The 21396-nt window shown below is 40.0% G+C and overlaps 1 protein-coding gene and 1 long non-coding RNA gene across 2 annotated transcripts; both read left to right on the forward strand.

Annotated features, from left to right (window-relative positions):
* Positions 1-944: 944 nt before the first annotated feature.
* On the forward strand, positions 945-3008 carry LOC135106881 (uncharacterized). Its single transcript, XR_010271493.1, has 2 exons — positions 945-1138; positions 2667-3008. It is a non-coding gene; the product is annotated as an uncharacterized LOC135106881 (long non-coding RNA).
* Positions 3009-8120: 5112 nt separating this feature from the next.
* LOC135106883 (inactive hydroxysteroid dehydrogenase-like protein 1) lies at positions 8121-20850 on the forward strand. The gene is made up of 7 exons (XM_064016256.1): positions 8121-8331; positions 8936-9058; positions 9578-9688; positions 10399-10616; positions 10959-11088; positions 14408-14505; positions 16862-20850. The coding sequence occupies exons 1-7, from the start codon at positions 8160-8162 to the stop codon at positions 16955-16957; spliced, it is 948 nt and encodes a 315-aa protein (XP_063872326.1). The 5' UTR covers positions 8121-8159; the 3' UTR covers positions 16958-20850.
* The last annotated feature ends 546 nt before the right edge of the window (positions 20851-21396 follow it).

Raw genomic sequence — 21396 nt, forward strand, 5'->3', positions numbered from 1 at the left:
AGGAACTCTGTCCACTTGGGAGGAAGGGATGCTGTTTGGTTGCCAGACAGGAACCGCCATAGCCTGGATGACTGGCCTGTGATGTGGGATTATCAAGAATTCAGTCTTTTATTGTTGAGATAGTTTTTAGTATTTTGGACATGTGATGGCATTAATGTAAAGTAGCTAAATTTTTACTAGTTTTCAAGGATATTTTTATGATTCTAGTGGCAGTTTATCAAGAATTATGTACTCCAGAGTGATAAAGCACTCATAAGAAAGCCAATGAATCATCTTTATGGTCTGACAAATATTTCTGACGAGAAAGCAGTGTCTAAGGATATGGGCATAGGCGAGATGTCAGCAAGTAGGGCCGTGTGAGTCTGGGATTATTACAAATTACAATACATACCGTCCGGGTCTAGGCAGAAACTCTCGTACTTGAGTCTCATAACTTGGCCGCGAAATTCGCACTCTAGCACTGGTCTGCTCCAAGTGCTCCAATGATCAGGCTGCAGCTTGGTGAGGTGGTGGGAGTACATTGAGCGTAATGAGGCATGGGGGTCGCGGATGAGATGCATAAGTTTCAAGTCGAATTTAGAACTACTCAACAGTTTTCGCATCCATCTGATACTGAAGCGGATGACCTGATGGATTGAGGATGAATATGTTTAATAATTTTAGGTTTGCTATTCAGTACAGGTGATGGAAGGAAAAGGAACGTTAACTTATGATTTCGTATTCCTTTCCTCTCTCATCCCTTTCTCTGGTAAACTCTGGAATTTTCTGTCTGTTTGTTTTCCTACTTTTTGTGGCATAGACACTTTTGGAACTAAGTTGAAATTTCGTTATATTGATTTTTATTTCGAAAAAAAGAAAGAAAAAAAAATACCTTTGGCTGGTTTCCTTTTAACATACAGAAAGAGTCTTATTTCACTGCCTAATCTCACCTTCATAATTCTCAGGTGCTCGGAGCGACACACCTCCGTCAGGGTGTCCACGGTAAAGCACTGCGTGCATGTGCGGCACTTGCGAGTCATTATGTGGCGCACCACGTTTCCTTTGGAGCGCGTGTGTAGCCATTCGATGAAGGCTTCGTCGAAGTGACACTCACCCACCGCTTGCAAGAATGGCACCCGTTTTCCTCCTCCACCTGCAGGTATTAAATGGGGATCTGGTTGTTGTTATGAATTGATTGTTTACAGTATTCGCGGCCACACAGACTGAAGGTTACATCCCTATATTCTGGCAAGACACTTCCAGTTACTTTTCTCCTCATTCTGGAAAATCATTTTGGCTCTCCTTCAGTGACTGACTCTCAGTAGGCTTCTTTTTCTGAGTTTTGTAGACTTAGGAAAAAATCTCGTCAACATTGTATGCGGAACCAATTATGTAATACGTATCATTCATAATAATATATACGTACAGGCTGCAATGGGAAATGCTACCAAATTCAGTCATTTGGTCGCCAGAGTATGATGATGCAACCTTTGGTCTCCGTGATAATGAGCACATGTGTTTCTATCTCTCTTTCCTATCGTTTTGTGAATACACTTTCCTTCAAATGTCCTTTTTCATTATCATTACATCAAAGTATATTACACACACAGCTGTTGCTGTTAATAATAATAGTAATAATAATAATAATAATAATAATAATAATAATAATAATAATAATAATAATAATAATAATAATAATAATAATAATAATATTAATATTAATAATAATGATGATAATAATAATAATAATAATAATAATAATAATAATAATAATGATAATAATAATATTGCTGTTGTTGTTGTAGTTGTGGTTTTGTTAATGTTTTTTGTTGTTGTTTTCTTCTTGATGTAATTTGATTGTTTTCCGTGTAATTACACATCATTGATGCTATTATTCCTATTTTCTTAATCTCATTACTGTTCATATTGTTGGTTTTCCACCATTATCATCATTATTGTCATCGTCACGAATACCATCAAAACAATTATATATTTCATTGTCATTTTATCCCCCTCCCCCCCTCTCTCTCTCTCGTTTTGCACCTGCTGGAGAGACAAGCCTGGGGCCTTCTCTCACTCCTCCAGCAGTCGTTGAAGGAAGCCCTGAAGGAATAGACTCTCCTTTCCTTGGATACCGATTAGGTGGGCGCACTGGATAGGACATAGACATTACTAGAAACCCATCGGAATATACAGTTAAGATAAGGAGACTGAAGAAAACAAGCTCTTGAACATGGAAAACTAAAGCCATTATCATCCTTAATTTTTACCCAGTCTCCTCTTGAAGGTGCCTAATCTATTTAAGGGATAAGAAAGAAAACGTAGGCAAATACTTAAGACAAGTGATAAAGTTAAGATAATTGATTCCAGAATATCTATTAGGCGTAGTTTTATCCATTCTCCTACTGAAGCTTCCTAATCTATTTAAGGGATAACAAAGAAAGCATATATAATTAAGACTGATGAAAAGTTAAGGTAATTGATTACAGAATATCTTCCTGGAATATCCTCTACTGACTCAAACACATCCACCCATCTTCTCAGTCATTCAGTTATATCCACCAACTCATATCGACCTACTCACAGCTTTTAACTCCATCCAACTATCCACCGACTGACACACACACCCATCCATTTCTATTACCTCATCCATCCAGCCACCCACTTAACCATATCCACTAATCCAGGACGCCCTGACCACCCTGAGTCTGCCCAACTTGTCAGCCAGACACCGAAAGACCATGGAGAAGTTTGTTAAGTGGCTGCTACCCCACCGACGCCAAAGTCACATGCTGCCGCCCGACGCGCCTTGCCCGGTCCGTGCCACAGTAATCCAGAACCAGAAGACGCACCTGAAGGCGCCGTACAAAGAGGCGTACCGCCTCAGCACGATTCCCACCATGGTGCGAGCTTCTAACGTTTACTTCCTCTATCTAGATTAACCTTACGTTTAGGTTTAAGCCTCCACAAAGCCACTGCATATGTTGAGTGTAACGACTGCCATATCAATAAACCGTTTATCATTATAATCTTATTACACACCGCACACTACCTACAGGTTCACCCACCCATCTACCCATCCGTCTGGTACCCACTAACCCACATGACACCTACCCACACTCACCCACCCATCATCCCATTTCTATCCAGTTTAAAGTTTAGATGTGGCTGTAGATCAAGTAAAGATGTCTCAGTTTGATTGATAATTCGGGAAAATTGTACCAAGTGGTAGTCAAAGGCCTAAACACGAGTTATACAGTTTTGTGACTCGTCTCTGATCGGCCCCACAGGCACACACACACACACACACACTTAAACACAGGGCAGTGAAGTGAGTAGGAGTGCATTGTTATCACCACCACACTACACTTTCTTAATACCACACCATTATATCCTTGAATCCCTGTGTCGGTCTGCGGTGCCCCGCCAAGACCTGCCCCAATTTGCCGCTGCTAAGGTAAGAATTTCCCGTCTCTCCCCGTCAACATTAAGCATAATTTCCAGGCCTTTATAGATGTTTACAGGTGATATTTAGACTCGGGTGTACAGGAGTAATGGAGAAGGAGGAAATGGAGAGGAAAGAAGAAGAGTGTGAGAGGGAGGGGAGAGGTGGAAAGGTACGGAGGAGACGCGAAAAAAAACATTTCGGCCCAAAATCGATATCGTTTTCTTTTTTATTAATATAGTTGGCATTGTTTTGATATATGATTTATTATTATAAAACTATAAAAAGTTATAATATGCAATAAAATCTGTAGTAGCCGTTGTTGTTGTTTGTGGATAAACATAACACTTTCGGTAATTAATTATTTTTCATTTTTCTTATTAGCACGCCTAGGATTGTTTTAGTATTTAATTTAAGACTTAAAAAATATAAGAAATATATCATCAGTAATGATATCCAATAAAACCTAGTCTAAAAGTTTCTATTTTGAAATTTGATGTGTATCAGCTGGCAGATTTAAAAAAAAATATTTCTTTTATACGGTGAGGAATGTGTGTTTTCTTTACTTATCTATAAAGTAAAAAATTTTTGTATTCAGAATATGTAATATAATCTAGTCTGGCTGTGTTTTCCTTTTCGATATAATTTTTTTTTTGTGGCCCCGTTTGTAAAAGTTATGAGTAGTTTTCTGGAGTTTTCGTTATTACTACTGAGTTCGGTAATGTTTTTATATTTTGGGTATTAGTTAAAGTATATGGCAATTTAAAATATGTATAGTATTCCAGTCTAGGCGTCTTCTTTCTCCTCGCGATTTTGAAAATGGATTACGTAACGTAAATATGAGGGCCGAGACGCACATTTTCCCTGCCTTCTTCCCTGTCTGTACAGCAATATTTAGCTGAACTTTCGAATGTTTTTAAACTCAAGCGTGAAGAAAAGATAGAATTGACCAGAAAAATAGATAAATAATCCCAACAATTCTTTAAATGTAGCTTAAGTATATTGAGGGTTTTAGCCCCGTTCAGAGTGGTCACCAGGAAAGCACTGTCCTTCCCTCCTTCCTCCTCGCGTCTTTTAGTCAATATTTCCCTCAATTTCCAGGGTTCTTCAAGCATTTCCTGTTTTTTCTTTTTCAGACTGAAATGGTAAAGTATAGTAGTAGAAGGAAAAAATAAGGAATGGAAGTGTGGGAGGGAATGTTGTAGTAGTAGTAGTAGTAGTAGTAGTCGTAGTAGTAGTAGTAGTAGTAGTAGTAGTAGTAGTAGTATTTGTTGTTGTTGTTGTTGTCATTAAGAGTGAATGATGTGTGTGTGTGTGTGTGTGTGTGTGTGTGTGTGTGTGTGTGTGTGTATGTGGTGCCGTGTTTTGGCCGGGAATGGATTGGTGGATGAATTGGTGTGGATGGATATTTAGCAGGGTGAATAGATGAGTGAGAAAATTGGTGCTAAGTTAATGTGTGTGTGTGTGTGTGTGTGTGTGTGTGTGTGTGTGTGTGTGTGTGTGTGTGTGTGTGTGTGTGAATTAATGGATGTGCGGATTGGTAGATTCAGTGATATGTGGATATATTGATGGGTGGATAGATGAATTGGTTATAGGTAGGCGCGTGGGTAGATTTTCAGGGCAGTGGCCGGATAGGTGGATGAGAGTGGTAAGTGTGTGAGTGGAAGTGAGTGTTGGTATGTGGATTTGGTGAGGGTTAAGTGATTGAAAGGTTGACTGGATGAGTGGATGTAGCTGAATAAGTAGATGGATGGTTAGGTGAGCATTATATCAGTGTATCTCTCGTCTCGTTACAGATAATGAAGTGATGAGGAAACAGGAAAACAGGCAATAACACGCTCTCTTTCTCTCTCTCCCTCTCTATATTCTCCTTTTCATCTGCCACTATCGCTACCAACACCGTGACCACTGGCTCCCGTGGACTTGATACTACCTCTGCGCGATTTCCACAGTGGTGGGAGCCACGAACAGTTAGTTCCTCTCTCTAGATTAACCTTTCGTTTAGGTTTAAGCCTCCCCCAATCCCAATGTTTATTTTTAGTGTAACAATTGCCATATCAATAAACCGTTTAGTATTGTAATTTTTTTTATTCCTCACCGCACACTACCTACAGGCCCACCCGCCCATCTACCCATCCGTGTCTAACCCACTATCCCACCCGGCACCCACCCACACTCACCCACCCGTCATTCCATTTCTACCCAGTCTAAAGATTGAATGTGGTTGTAGATTAAGTAAAGATGTCTAAGTTTGATTGATAATGAGGGAAAATGTACGAAGTCAAAGGCCTAAACACCAGTTATTCAGTTTTGTGACTCGTCTCTGATCGGCGCCACACACACACACACACACACAGAGGGCAGTGAAATGAGTGGGAGTGCATTGTTATCACCGCCACACCACACCAATATAATACCACACCATTATATCCTTGGCTTCCAGTGTCGCCCTGCTGAGCCCCGCCAAGCCCTGCCCCGCCCCGCACCTGCTGAGGTAAGAATTTCTCGTCTCTCACAGTCAACATTAAGGATAATTTCCAAGGTTTTACAGATGTTTCCAGGTGATATTTAGAGTCGTTTGTACAGGAGTAATGGAGGAGGAGAAGGTGGAGAGAAGAGAGAAGAGTGTGAGAGGGAGGGAAGAGGTGGAGAGGTACGGAGGATTGGCGAAAAAAAACATTTCAGCCCAAAATCGACATCCATTTCTTTTTTATTGAGTTGGCATTGTTTTGATATTTTATTTATTATTATAAAAGTATAGTAAGCTATAATATGCAATAAAATATGCAGTAGCCGTTGTTGTTTGTGGATAAACATAACACTTTTGGTAATATATTATTTTTTATTTTTCTTATTAGTACGCCTAGGATTATTTTGGTATTTAATTTAAGACTTAAAAATATAAATATATCACCAGTAATGATATCCAATAAAGCCTAGTCTAAAAGTTCCTATTTTGAAATTTGATGTGTATCAGCTGGCGGATTTATAAAATGATTTCTTTTATACGGTGAAGAATGTGTATTTTCTTTACGAGTACTTATCTGTAAAGTAAAAATTTATGATTTGCCTTTCACAGATATGTGTGAATATGTTTCTTTTTCCTAGTGTGTGTGTGTGTGTGTGTTGAACATTTTTATGATTCTCTCTCTCTCTCTCTCTCTCTCTCTCTCTCTCTCTCTCTCTCTCTCTCTCTCTCTCTCTCTCTCTCTCTCTGATGGTCTCCTATGAAGACCATTTTCAAATTTTCAAAGGCCATATAGATGATTAATTGTGTTCTGGTAATGTGTTTTCTTCATTCAAGATGCAGAATCCTTGTCAAATTATCACCGGTATCATGGGAGCGCGCTAGATAACAACAATAACATCTACCATACTCAAGCTTGTTAAAAAATAGTCAAGATAAAAATGTCGAAATGTTTAAGAACACAGGAAAGAAAATACCAGAAAAGTTGTTTGAAAATACTGTTTGCAAAATTAGGGAAATATTTGGGAGAGAATTTAGAAGGCATTTAATGAACATTTGGGAAACAGTTTGTAAACACTCACTCACTCACTCACTCATCCATTCCTCCATCCATCCATCCATCTATCCATCCATCCATCCATTCATCCATCCATCTATCCATCCATCAACTCATCCATCCATCCATCCATCTTTCCATCCATCCATCCATCTATCCATCCATCCATCTATCCATCCATCCATTCACTCATCCATCCATCTATCCACTCCTCCATGTTTAGAAAAATTGCCTTTAGACTCATCATGAATGTGTGTGTGTGTGTGTGTGTGTGTGTGTGTGTGTGTCTGTGTTCCTGACATCAGAACACATACGAATTTTCTCCTTTCGCCTCTCCTTTTCCTTAAATTTTGCGCAAAGTTTCATTGAGTTTCGCAAATAATAATAATAATAATAATAATAATAATAATAATAATAATAATAATAATAATAATAAGAAGAAGAAGAAGAAGAAGAAGAAGAAGAAGAAGAAAACTTACCGTAGGACGCTGTATCACCAGATTCCCATAGGATAACAACCCGAATTTTACTCTTGAGTCTGCTTGTAGCAATTGAAAAGAAGAAAAAGCAAAGAAACAACAAGAACCTGACACACCAAGCCAGATACCGTGTGAGAGCGTTTACTTTTCTGATATGATAACAGCGGGAGGTTACTGTGTCGTCTTAATTGTATGTAATGGACGTCAGTGGTGTGGCATGTTTATTATCATTCACTTTACTTTCTCTCTATGATTAACTTACACTGCTTTGAAGGCTACAGGTATATTTGACAAAGGGAGACAAACTGATCAGGTGCTCAAAATAGATAATGAGAAAATTCACACACATACATATATCTTTTTCCTCACATACACACTCACACACACAAACACACAACAGCATTCAGACACTACCGTACTCTAAAGCTCAGTATTGCCCTTCACAAGCAAAAAATTACAGTATAATCCTCAGACATACCTCCAATCTACTGCATTCATCCCCACTCTTGGACTAACACGTTTTCTTTACCCCCTCATATCCCTCACCCATGGAGGAACCAGAGACACATAGCAACATCAAACATGACTTGTATCACGTGCACCAGTACAACGGCGCTCCATTAACGCTTGCCTCATCCTTTCTTTATCTGGAGTGGATCTCAGAACCTTAAAAAAAAAAGAAAAAAGTGAGAACAGGTGCAGGAGAGACGGTACAAGCACACAATCTTCATCATGTTGGGGAAGGAGTGTTGGGTGGTGGATCTCTGTATTGGAGTAGGCGCATTTTTCATTATCAAATGGATTCTCAAGTTTTTGTGCAGCGTGTTGACGGTGGTTCGAGTGACCTTCGTCTCTTTCATCTGGCCGAGGAACTTGGTGAAAGAATATGGAGGGAAGTGGGCAGGTGAGTGAATGAATGATGAAGAAGTAACGATTTCATGGTTGTTACACGTTGTTGAAGTTAGATTTAGAGCAGAATATTGAAATGTATCGCTCTCTCTCTCTCTCTCTCTCTCTCTCTCTCTCTCTCTCTCTCTTACTTTATCAAAGATGATAATCAAAGATACATAATGTTTTGTCAATAGCTCTAGCAGGGCTACTGGAAACTATTTTTGACGTATGAAAAGTAGATATGAATAAGCAGAGTAACACAGATATTTCAATGCAGTATTTTTATTATATTATTGTTTAATCCATGCATTTACAGCAGACTTGAAAATATTTAAGAAGTTGGTGCAGTAAAGCTGTGTTTGTTGTACGAGCTGGTTCCACATTCGTGCATAGCGGGGAAGGAAGGACCGGAGGAACGTATCTGCTCTCTCTCTCTCTCTCTCTCTCTCTCTCTCTCTCTCTCTCTCTCTCTCTCTCTCTCTCTCTCTCTCTCTCTCTCTCTCTCTCTCTCTCAGGAATTTAATGAGGTATCTTAAGATTATTTTTTTAGTAGTATATGTTATTTTTTCCTATGTATCATCATCGAGCAGCAAATCAAAATTAACCTTCCTTTACAGTTGTGACGGGAAGCACTGACGGTATTGGCAAGGAGTATGGAAGGCAACTGGCACAGAAAGGGATGAACATTGTGCTGATCTCAAGAAATCTGGAAAAACTCAAGAAGACGGAGGAGGAAATCAGTGAGTAATGATATATCCTAAATTTATCTTTTTTTTTTTTTTTTAGCCCTTTGACTGCCAATGGCTCAGACGAAGGACAACAAGAAAGGCTGAAAAGGCCCAATGAAGGTGCTAGTCCCCAAAAATGCAGTGAAAATGATTAATCAACATTATGAAAAGTGTCTTGAAATCTCCTTCTTGAAACAATTAAAATCAAAGGAAGGAGGAAATACAGATGCGGACAGGAAGTTCCAGAGTTTACCATGCAGTAAAACGCATGAAAGCCTGACAATATCGGTTAACTCTTGCATTAAGGAGATGGAGTTCCTTTCAGTAGTTTAACACGTATAGTATATATTCTGTATCATCACTTTACATCACTCACCAGTTCGCCGCGTCTTAAACACTGCATTACAGGAATGTGAAGTGGACTCTCATAATTTGTTGAGTTATAGTTCCCTTACTGTGTGTCTCTCCCCAGCCTTCACTCCCCTTCACTCTCCAGTTCACCATGTCTTGACCCTCCCGGCCACATTGCAGGGCAGGAGTGTGGAGTGGACGTTCACGTCATCCAGGCAGACTTTAGTCATGGCCGTGAAATTTATGAAAGGATCGCTGAGGGACTGAAGGATAAGGATATTGGTGTCCTCGGTAAGATCCAACGTTATACTGAAATAAAAAATTGTACTGTACCCTGTGAAGTTATATCTTAATTCATGTTTAAAAGAGTAATGTTAGTGTTTGTCATTGTTCACTTGAAATGTTGAAGATTAGATTAGCATGCTGAATGGGTTGCATGTTAGTGTTTGCCACTGTTCACTTGAGGTATTCAAGGACTAGCATGGTAAAAATGTTTACATGACGCCATCAACTCCATATCGCACATAATTCCCCTTTGATTCTTCAGCCTCTCATCATGACCACATTCCTAACCATCTCTTCCTCTCAGCTTTTACGTTTAACAGACTCTAGCGGAAGCTGCTTAGGTTTTCAGAAGTATCTTTTTATTATTCTAGAGACATTTTGACGAAAAATCTGCATTAATATTAGGAAAAACACACATGAAAGCACGATTAATAATTTCTGTGCTGCTTTTTAAGAAAATAGTTATGATGATAGAACGAAGCGTTCAAGAATACAAGTCTCGATGCAATGCTGGGAATATAACAGCTGAATACAATATGAAAATAAGAACAAAAGGGAAGTAGCAAGAAGCCATCAGGCCTATACATGACAGTTCCTTCATAAAACATACCTACTTATATCCACCAGTCATCCTCATCCATAAATCTGTAATCTTTTAAAGCTTTCTAATGACTCGGCACTGGCAGTCTGATCACTGAATCTATTCCATATTTCAGTAAACAACGTGGGGTACTTTGATGTTCCCGGGAGGTTCATGAATGTATCAGAGGAAGAGATCTGGAGGTACGTGAATGTCAACATGGCGTCGGTGTTGGCCATGACTCGTCTGGTGTTACCTCAGATGCTGGCCAGGAACCGCGGTGCTATCATCAATATCAGTTCCATGTTTGGGTTGTGTCCCATACCGTTTGTTAGTACGTACGCCGCTACCAAGGTGGGTGTCTGTAGAGGTTATTGTTGTTGGAAGTCAAGGCGTGAGTGAATGAATGACCCAGTGAATGAAAGAATATTTGATACCACAGAAAGGGTAGAACGTTGAGCTCAAGATATGTTAATGAAGAAATGAACCATTGAAAGAAAGATTACTACCATAGACCATAGACCATAGAGCTTATGGTAGTGAATGAATGATCCCGTGAATGTAAGAGTATTTGATACCATAAGCGAAATAGGATGTGGAGTTAATGGTGCTATACGTTACATAAAAAAAAAAAAAATCCAGGAAGTTTGTTAGTATGTCAATATAAACTTATTCTATATTCTGCAATTCTCCCAGGCCTTTGTTAGCAGTTTCTCGCATGCCCTGGAGTATGAGTATCGCCAAAGCGGCATCACGGTGCAGACTGTACACCCAAGTTTCATAAAAACAAATATGCTGTCTTCCTTCCCCCACGTGCATAATAGAGGTGAGGAATGGACTAAAATATTCTTTATAATAGTGTGACTAAAGATAGATGGTTATACATTGTTCTGTAAAGATAGGGAAAACTGGATAGGAGGAGGCTTCGGGTTATACGTTAGGGACACATTACAGTGTTATATTAACAGTAGAAATAAAACAGATAAAGCAGAGTCGATATGGGTAGATATTAAGGAAGGATCACAGTCAGTAGTAATGGGAGTAGTGTACAGACCACCGACCAGTACAAAGGAAATTAACACCTCACTGTGGCAGAAAATAAATAGAGCAGGCAGGTACAGTCAGGTATGTGTGGTAGGAGATTTTAATTTTAGGAATATTGACTGGAGTTTGATGGTGGGTAACAAGGAAGCAGAGGAATTTCTTAAGGTAATTAAGGATAATTTTTTAAAACAGGTAGTCGTAGAACCCACAAGGTGGAATAACATTCTAGATTTAATTCTTACTAACAGGGAGGAAGCAGTCACGCAAGTAGAGGTTGGAGGACAGCTAGGTAACAGTGACCATAGGGAAATTAAGTGCAATTTAAAACGGGAAGAAACTTTTAGAAGCAAAAACACTAGTAAAATACCTGACTTTAGGAGAGCAGATTTTGAGGAATTAAAAAGGTACCTCCAAGGAGTTGACTGGCAACGGATGCAGGGTGAGGTCAGGTCCGGGACGGAGTTGAGAGAGATAAGGCAAGATGAGAGAGGAGAGGTGAGGTGTGAGGGTGTAAAACAAGAGGAGGGAAGATGTGTCCGGAAGGGGCGGAGGAGAGAGGGAGGGGGAGATGGGTGTGAGTATGTTGGAATGTCAGGTCATGCTGAAATGAGAGAAGTGAGGTCGAGGCGAGTAGATGAGGGAGTGGAGAGGATGGTAGGGGCCGAGATGAGGGGATTAGGTGAACTAAATGTAGAAGAACTGTATAAATATTTCGTAGATAAAGTTCATACAGGTCAGTTAGCAAATATCCCGTATAGGACAATAAGATCAGAGAAAAATTACCCTAAATGGATGACTGCTAGGTTAAAACATTATATAGGGCGTAAGAGAAGTATATATAAAAGATTAAGGGCAGGTGAAGAAGTGAAGGTCACAGTATAATGAATTAGTTAGAATAGTCAGGAAGTTAACGAGGAAAGCTAAGACCAATTATGAATTAAAGGTAGCCAGCCAGGCAAAGACGGATCCCAAGGTATTTTATCAGGTATACATGACGAAGAATAAGAATACTATAGGTCCATTAAAGGCAGCAGATGGAGAGCTGGTTAGTTCTGGGGAGGAGATTAGTAAAATTCTAAATGAGTGTTTTTAACTGTCTTCACCCAGGAAGGGTGCAGGATACATGCATGCAGGATATGCCAGATAGTGAACAGATGTTTAGAAGAGATGAGAATGAGAAGCTGACAGATATTTCCATAACTAGGGAGATAGTGCAACAGGAGATAGATAGGCTAAAAAAGTTCAAGACTCCAGGACCAGATGAAATATATCCCAGAGTACTTGCGGAATGCAAAGAGGTTATTAGTGAGCCGTTAGTTTCTGTCTTATAGGAAATCACTTGAGTCAGGTGAGGTACCAGTAATGTGGAGGCAGGCTAATGTAATACCCGTCTTTAAGAAAGGAGATAAGACTTTAGCGCCTAACTATAGACCTGTCAGCTTAACTTCAGTTGTAGGTAAAATATTAGAGTCAATAATAGCGAAGAACATCAGGGAGCATTTAGACAAACATAACTTGATAAATCAGTCACAGCATGGCTTCACGGAGGGGAAGTCTTGCCTGACAAACTTGTTAAGTTTTTACAGTAAAGTGTACGAGGCAGTAGATAATGGTGATAGTTATTATATCTTATATCTGGACCTTAATAAAGCATTTGACAAGGTACCCCATCAAAGGCTCCTGAGAAAGGTTAGGGCACACGGGATAGATGGGAAGGTGTTAGGCTGGATAGGGTCATGGCTTAGCGACAGGCGACGAAGAGTTGTAATAAACGGCTCTAAATCCGAGTGGGGTCATGTAATTAGTGGGGTGCCACAGGGAGCAGTATTAGGGCCATTGCTATTTCTAATATATATCATTGACTTGGATAGTGGAATTAGTAGTGATGTTAGTAAATTTGCAGATGACATAAAGATAGGTAGATTAATTAGGTCAGAATCGGATGCCATCGCCTTGCAGGCAGATTTAGACAGGATGAATGAATGGACGGACAGATGGTAAATGCAATTTAATATCAATAAATGCAAAGTACTTAGCGTAGATAGAGGAAACCCACACAGTAGGTTCACATTAAACAACCAAACTCTGGTAGGTACAGGGTACGAAAAAGATTTAGAAGTTATAGTTAGCTCTGAACTCCGTCTAGGAAAACAATGCATAGAGGCCAGAAACAGGGCAAATAGTATTAATTTTTAGGAATGTTAAAAGTAGAAGGCCCGAAGTAATATTAAAGTTATACTTGGCGCTGGTCAGACCTCATCTAAACTACGCTGTGCAGTTCTGGTCCCTACATTACAGGAAAGATATAGGTCTATTAGAATCAGTACAGAGGAGAATGACTAAAAGGATACAGAGAATGAGGAGTATTCCTTACGAGGCGAAATTGAGGCTGTTAAATTTACATTCTTTAGAGAGACGTAGATTAGGAGGGGACCTGATATAAGTCTTTAAGTGGTATAAGGGTTATAACAAGGGGGATGTAAGCAAAATTCTGAGGATCAGCAACCAGGTTAGAACAAGAAATAACGGGTTCAAGCTTGAAAAATTTAGGTTTAGGATGGAGATAGGGAAAAACTGGTTTTCAAAGAATGGTAGGCGAGTGGAACGGACTCAGTAATCATGTTGTTAGTGCTAGGACATTAGAGAGCTTTAAGAGAAGATTAGACAGGTTTATGATGGGGATGATAGGTGGAAATAGGTTGGTATATTTCATACAGGGACTGCCACGTGTAAGCCTGGTGGTTTTTTGCAGCTTACCTTATTTCTTATGTTCTATGTTCTTGTGACTTGATGCTGCTAAGTCAAAACCCTTTCAGTGCGATAGACAACAACAATTCACAGCACTAAAAAAAAAAAAAAAAACACGTTTTAGTAACGATCTACAAGAAATGAATGAAAAGAATATATTCTGTAATTTCTATCCAGTATAATGTGTGGAGGTGGCTATGGAGGAAGATTGGTTGGTGATGGAGGAAAGATGTGACGGATGGAAGTAAAAGGCTTAATGAAAATTGGTGAATACATGAGAAGAAGAGAGTCAGTATACATTTTCGAGTAGTGCTAACTTCTTTCTGTCATCGTTTTTTTCCTCTCCTTCATAGGTTTCATCGCTCCCAAACCTGCTGATTGGGTGTCCAGTTGCCTGAGTACCCTTGGCTATTACAGAACCACTGGGGGAACCTGGGGCCACGCAGTTGTGGTATGCATGCACACACACACACACACACACACACACACACACACACACACACACACACACACACACACACAGTCACGTCCCGGTTTCCCTTTCTGAGAGAGCGGACAGTACACTAACCTCAAAAGGTTTTAAAAGTCTAGATTTTAAGGGTTTCGAATTATCCACTCAACTTATCCAGGCCGGCAGTATCTTAACTCTCTCCCTTAACCCTTACCTTTGTTGATTTGTCGTTTAAGTGCTGCTTTACTGTCCGCTGTTTGTTGAGAAGGAAATCGGAGTATACCCTTTTTCTAAATATAATTTTTTTTTTTGTCTATACTTCTCTTTTAGTTGTCTATACGATTCTTTTTCCTTGTAGGGTATCCAGTTCCTTCTCAAGGTTCTAATAAGATAAGTGGTGTGTTGTATTTTTGCTACAGTCTGGCCTGAAAATGAAGTGCAAGAAAACGTCGAATATGAGAGAAAACGATGAATATTTATAAGGGTCACTATACTTTGGCACAGCTCCCCACTCCAGAACCCACATTCGAAGCTGGGTTGGGTTGGGGCAAAACATACAAATAATAATACAAATAACAGAGGGTATCCTCACTGATACAAACTTACAAAACAAAATTATAAGTAAAAGCACATTAGGAGAATCTAGGGAATAACTTCTACCTTAGTCTAATTCAACTTAACTCCCTCGCTCAGTCACGACACAACTTCCCAAACTCGTGTGTCTTATTTTACCACAAGCATTCCTTAAGGTTGCATACACAAACATATGGCATCACCCTACACATCATCAATAGCCCAAAACACCTTTAACCCTCTCACAGGTAGCTGAAATATTTTCTTGGACACACCCCAGATACAAATTTCTCCAGACGCCTTCCACACAGCACTCTTCCACAATACCCTCGCTTCACCACCTCAAATTTCTCAGAGCATCACCATTTCACCAACACAACTCACCCCAACCTACAACACCACGTCTGTCAGGAACACGTTCACTTCCTCATCCCACAAAACTCTACCACTCAACACCGAAAACAACTGAATACCTGTTTCACTAGACAGGAGCTCCTGAACCCTGTACGATACACCAACCTGATCCTGAATTTCAGAGTGACGTTATCTCACCTCCAACACTTCCAAGCAACCCCTCCAATCTCCATAAATCATCCAAACACAATTCTCTCCACAAGGGCTCCCTCATCGCCCAAAACTACCGCCACAACAGTGTTGCCAGATGGTCTTGGTAAATTTTGCATAAACACACCTCCCAAATCACTCTTCTTCCCTATTTACACATAAAAATAAAAATAAGGAGAATGTTTTTTTCATATGGCATAATATGAATAAACACGCTCCAGATAGTTTATAATAAAATATAAAGTTTAATGGGAATAGAAAATGGGTTACAGAGCATAATAATAAAAGAAAATGTGTTATTTTCAGGACCATCTCGGTCAACAACATGACAAAACACACACACACACACACACACACACACACACACACACACACACACACACACACACACACAGTGCAAAAAAACCGCTATGCTGTGTGTGTGTCTGTGTGTCTATGTCTGTGTATATATGTCTTTGTGTGTCTGTGTGTGTGTGTGTGTGTGTGTGTGTGTGTGTGTGTGTGTGTGTGTGTGTGTGTAAAAACCTGCTATGCTGTGTGTGTGTCTGTGTGTCTGTGCCTGTGTCACACACACACACACACACACACACACACACACACACACACACACACACAGCATAGCGGGTTTTTACACTATTCTTTATACCTATGAACATTGCACTCTGCTCGTATAATACAATACATCATTAGTGCTCATGAGTCTGACCTCAGTACCGTGCATATTATCTACTTTCTTGCCATTTATTCATGTAAACGAGGATCACTGATTAAAAACAACAAGAAGAGCGAAAAAGAAAAGTGCCAGTATTGTGCCAGCCCCATAAGAAAGATAAAAAAGGTCATCCAAAATTGAAACCTCCCTCTTCAAAAAAGTTCAGTCATAGAAAGAGGAAAATACGGAAGCAGGTCCACTCTCTAACTCTAACTCTTTAACTCTCTAATGCAAGAGTTAACCAGTATTCTCAGTCATTCATCCCTTTCTCTGGTAAACTCTGGAACTCCCTGCCTGCTTATGTATCTCCACCTTCCTATGACTTGAATTCTTTCAAGGGGGAGGTTTCAAGACACTTATTTATCAATTTTTTACCACTGCTTTGACCCTTTTATGAGACTGGCATTTCAGTGGGCATATCTTTTTATTGGATTTTTGTTGACCTTGGCCAGTGTCCTTACTACATAAAAAAAAAAAATTCTATTGCCTTTTCTTATTGTTTTACAGATTTTCATTTTAACGACGTGCAACAGACGCCTGGTGATGTATGGCTTCTCGAGGCTGGGCGAGTTTCTTAAGGCGAATCTTAGGAAGACTTCATAATCATCAGGTCCTTACTACATAAGGACATTACTCCCTTATTTGTGAGTGTGTCCTCCTGAGAAAATGGGAACTCTCTGATAGATGTCTGTGCATTTACTTAGTTTGTGTTGCTGATGCTTACTTACTGACATATAAATCTTGAAGGGAATTATGTAGCTCTAATTGGTTGGTGTGATTCTTGTAGTAGTATATATTGGTGGTGGTAAATGTGTTTGTTACTATGATATTCTAACAGATAAAGCCTAAGTGAACTTATGTTGTCTATTCTGGAGTTGTGATGTTTTGTAGTACGCAGGTGTTGATCTTATGGTGGATTGGTGGTTGCACTAGTTACGTCTCCATGAATAAGTTAACGATGATTCTTTTAAACTGAAAGGATGAGATAAAACTTCTCTAGGAATAAAGGAAGAGTTCATAGATATAAAATCCCTAATTGTATTAACCTCTTCAGTACCAAGACACCAATTTACTCTTACTCTGAATATTACTAAAGGATTATGCCAAGTTAACTTCATACTGGAAAGGTTACTTATCTGCCACACTTATACCTTTATTTATTCTGACTAACAGCTGGTGACAGGAAGAAGTTCAGAAATTGTCAGCAAGAGTGAATGGATTAAGAAGCTGGCAGAGGTCTCATACATAGGATCATATTCTAAAACATTTGTACCCGCACCACAGCTACTTTCAAAAGGCTCTAATTGAAGTTACACGGGTTTATAAAGATGTTTTTACGGTAGCAGTGACAGATTACCAATATTTCTGCATTGATAACAGGTAAGATAGTCTTCAGAACCCGGCTAATCACCTCTGTGGCCTTTGAAAATAGTCGTAGTGAAAGGGCGAAGCGTTCATAATGCAGGCTATGGTGAGAATGATTGAAAGGGATAAAAACACGCTGGAAGACCTGAGATACCCAGCGAAGGAGTGGGTGCTGAGGCCAGAGATCCTGATAGTAATAGTTTAGCATGGATCCTGCATCATCACTGGAGAAAAAAAAAAAGGCACCCAGGAAAACCCAACTAATCTTTGTGGTATTTGAAAAGTCCCGATGAGGAAATAAAGCGTTTAAGTATAAGGTGACAGTACAATGGGAGAGCTGAAGGGAGAGATGAATGGAATACTGATCTGAATGTCTCCCCATACTATTGCAGCAAAGACCAGCAAACTTCATAAGGGAAAGACTTATCATGTCCTTCAGAAAACGTGAAAGTTAGTGTTCTTATTGTATATCAGTTAGTTGTACTTCGTGTCTTCATTGACTTCTCCTCCTCCTCTTCCTCCCCTTAACACATAAACTGCCCTCACCTGAAAAAAAAAAAAACCTGAACAGCATCACCTTTAAGAAAACACGGTACAAAACAGTGAAAATTCCTCCCATGCGGAATTACATATCAGTCCAACCTCATCTCTTTAGCACCACCAAACTCAGGCGATCTCACTAGTCCTGAACATCCCAGCGTGCACATAATGGCTCGTAATCCTTCTCAACGCCAATCAAGACACCTATCAAACCACGCCCCGAAGGAGGTGTCCTCGCTGGCCATCACGGCGGCGCGCAGCTCTCCACTCGTGACGTACTCGGCCCGTCGAGGCGCTATCAAACTGCCATCATTGGTCGATTACGTGGCATCAAACTCCGCCTCTCGTGATGGCCCCGCCCCACCCCACCGATGCCATCCCGGCCCCGCGCACCTATTGGCCACCCACCAGCCTCCCACCGCATTGATCTCACGCTGGTAATTATCACCGGCATAAAGCGAGGGATTTCCGTGAGGCGAACCACCTCTGCGTAACATAATGGACGAAATAAAGTGGTCAGTGTCTATATTATACGCGTGATTGGCTGGAAATCCTCGTGTTGGAAGTGTGTGATGTGAAAGTTATTTCGGCGTGTCGACTTGGTGGCTTCTGGCATCGCAGCCACCTCGGGACGGTACCCTACACGTCCCGCAGTTGTTATCCGGGGTTGGACAGAGGCAGTGCGAGTGGGTGACTTGTTCACGTAACTTTTACAGTGGTTCCCTAAAAATCCGGCAAGATTCGCGTCAAAAACAGAGAGCCCGTCCCTGTGTACCATATGGAGCACCAGGAGATGGAGGAGGACGGGCGCCTGGTGAGTAAGGCTTGACTTCACGCGCCGGGCGGTGGGGGAAACAGGTCGGGCGTGATGCAAAGATCGTGGGCGGCAGGCGGAGGGTGTGTAGGTATAATGATCCTTGTGAGTGAGGGACGACGCTCGGTACTAAAGAAAAGCAGTCCTCCATTGTTGTGTTAGAATCGAGAACATGTGTGTGTGTGTGTGTGTGTGTGTGTGTGTGTGTGGGTGAAGGTGCTTATTCTCCATCACTATAGCAGTGAGTGTTTATATAATTGCACTGACTTGTTAATCTTATTGTTATCCGGTTAAAGTCTTTCAATCGAGTATGTCGAGGCTTTCAGCGACTGCCATAGGAATAAACAATGGTGCTTCTTTTGTCATGCTCCGAGTGAAGTCTGAGATGTTTCTATCATCTGAATTTTGTGATGGTCGAATTTTTAATATATTTGATACTATCTTAAAAGACATCTTACCAAACTGACATCTTCACGTGATGACTTACAACTGTGAATACTGCACTGTTACGCTGATCAGTTTGAAATATTTCTGTTAGTTGCATTCTGTATTAGTTTAATTTCTGTTGCATTTAATAGTGCTTTAACAAACACCTTACTGAACTGACACCTTATATGATGGTTTGCAGTTGTAAATACTGCATTGTTACACTGGGAAAAATATTTGTGTTCAGTATTGGAGAACTGTTTGTAAATTTCCTTCGCTGCTCAGATTTATGACAGTATTATGTTGATTCTTGATTTATTTTACGACAGCTTCATTTTATTGTGCTGCAACACTACGATCACAGGGCGCCGTGATTGATTCCTGAGGTATTCTAAGACACTGTAGCGGCATAACATTATTTCCTCCCTCATCACAAAATTAATGCCATTTCACTACATAACGAAGTCCCTCATGCAGTAAAATAACGGTGACTGTGTGTGTGTGTGTGTGTGTGTGTGTGTGTGTGTGTGTGTGTGTGTGTGTGTGTGTGTGTGTGTGCGATCGGTAGGATGGCGGTGGCGGTGATAAGTGAAAAAGAAATGAAAAAAAGTGCAAATATTTGATCAAGTACAATTAATCTGTATATTTTTTCTCATGTACTAGTTTTCATTTTTCATCCACCAATAACAGAATCATGCAACTTTCCTTTCATAGCAATTTTAAAAACACATTATTATTTTCTCACTGCATAACACTGAGGGCACAAACTAACATTGAGAAGCAGGTGTGTGTGTGTGTGTGTGTGTAGCCGAACCACTGCCCGGTAAAAACAGTGAAGTAGGGATGTCAGTGTCTGTCTCCCGCGAGGATCAAGTTACTGAAGACTGCGAGAAGGTGAGAGGGAGAGGGAGATTGGAACCTTCCGACACCTTCCCCTTGAGACGAGGAAGGTAGCTGTGGCTGGCACTCTTCTTCTTTCTCCTCTTATTCTTCTTGACGGGATAGAAGAAGCGCGTGAAGGAGAGGCAATATATAGAGGATAGATGTCAAAAAAGATGCTGGGGAGTTGTAGGTTTGGAGTGGGTCGATGGTCGCTTTAGTGTGAGTGGCTTTTGAGGTGAGGATAAAGAGATTAAAAGACCGGTAATTATTGAAGATACAGATGGAGGAATCGATGACAGACACGGAGAGACACAGCAAAGGGAAAGGCATGCTGTGTACATTTTATACTAAATATGCTGTATGGGATTAGAGAAATGAGTGGATTGTGGTGGTGAGAAAGATAAAAAATAAAATAAAAATATGAAGATTTACTGTCGAAACGTTAGAGAAATAAAGTTTTCCTGCTTCATCCTGTGTTTTTTTTTCACGATTGTAATCTACTTATTTTATTCTTAAGCAATTGTGTTCCTTCCGTGTCATGAAGTTATGAAGAAATGAAACTGTTTTGGAGAGGTATCAAATTGTAAATACCGTAGTGAATACCTTGTGTGAATTCTTGTTTGTAGCGAAAAAAAAAAAAAAGATGGAGGAAATTTCTAACTGGGGAGAGAGAAAGTGAGAGTGTGTTTTTTTTTCACCTTTACCTGTGTTCCTACGTTATTTTTTCCTAGATGTTGAACCTGTTTGTTTTTCCTATACAGATTCAAATACAAGCAAGAAATTGCTTTGAAATTAGAATTCCAGTTGTCTTACTTAACTGCTTCGCTATTTCCATCCCGTTATCTTATTATTTTTTCTCTGTTTATTTTCCCAGGAGAAATATTGAGCTTGTTTATTTTTCCACTTTTTTTTTTCGGTTTAGATTCGAATCTAGTCAAGTCTCAAAGTTTGATTCACGAAACAATGATTGAGTCTCTTAACTACACTATTTTCTTTCCCTTTACCTGCATTTTTT

The sequence above is a fragment of the Scylla paramamosain genome, chromosome 14, assembly GCF_035594125.1.
Source record: "Scylla paramamosain isolate STU-SP2022 chromosome 14, ASM3559412v1, whole genome shotgun sequence".
Taxonomy (NCBI): domain Eukaryota; kingdom Metazoa; phylum Arthropoda; class Malacostraca; order Decapoda; family Portunidae; genus Scylla; species Scylla paramamosain.

Coding starts and splice junctions, on each gene's coding strand:
- LOC135106883 (XM_064016256.1), top strand. CDS start 8,160: ATGTTGGGGAAGGAGTGTTGGGTGGTGGATCTCTGTATTGGAGTAGGC. Junction 9,059..9,577: donor GAAGACGGAGGAGGAAATCA/GTGAGTAATGAT, acceptor GCCACATTGCAG/GGCAGGAGTGTGGAGTGGAC. Junction 9,689..10,398: donor TAAGGATATTGGTGTCCTCG/GTAAGATCCAAC, acceptor TCCATATTTCAG/TAAACAACGTGGGGTACTTT.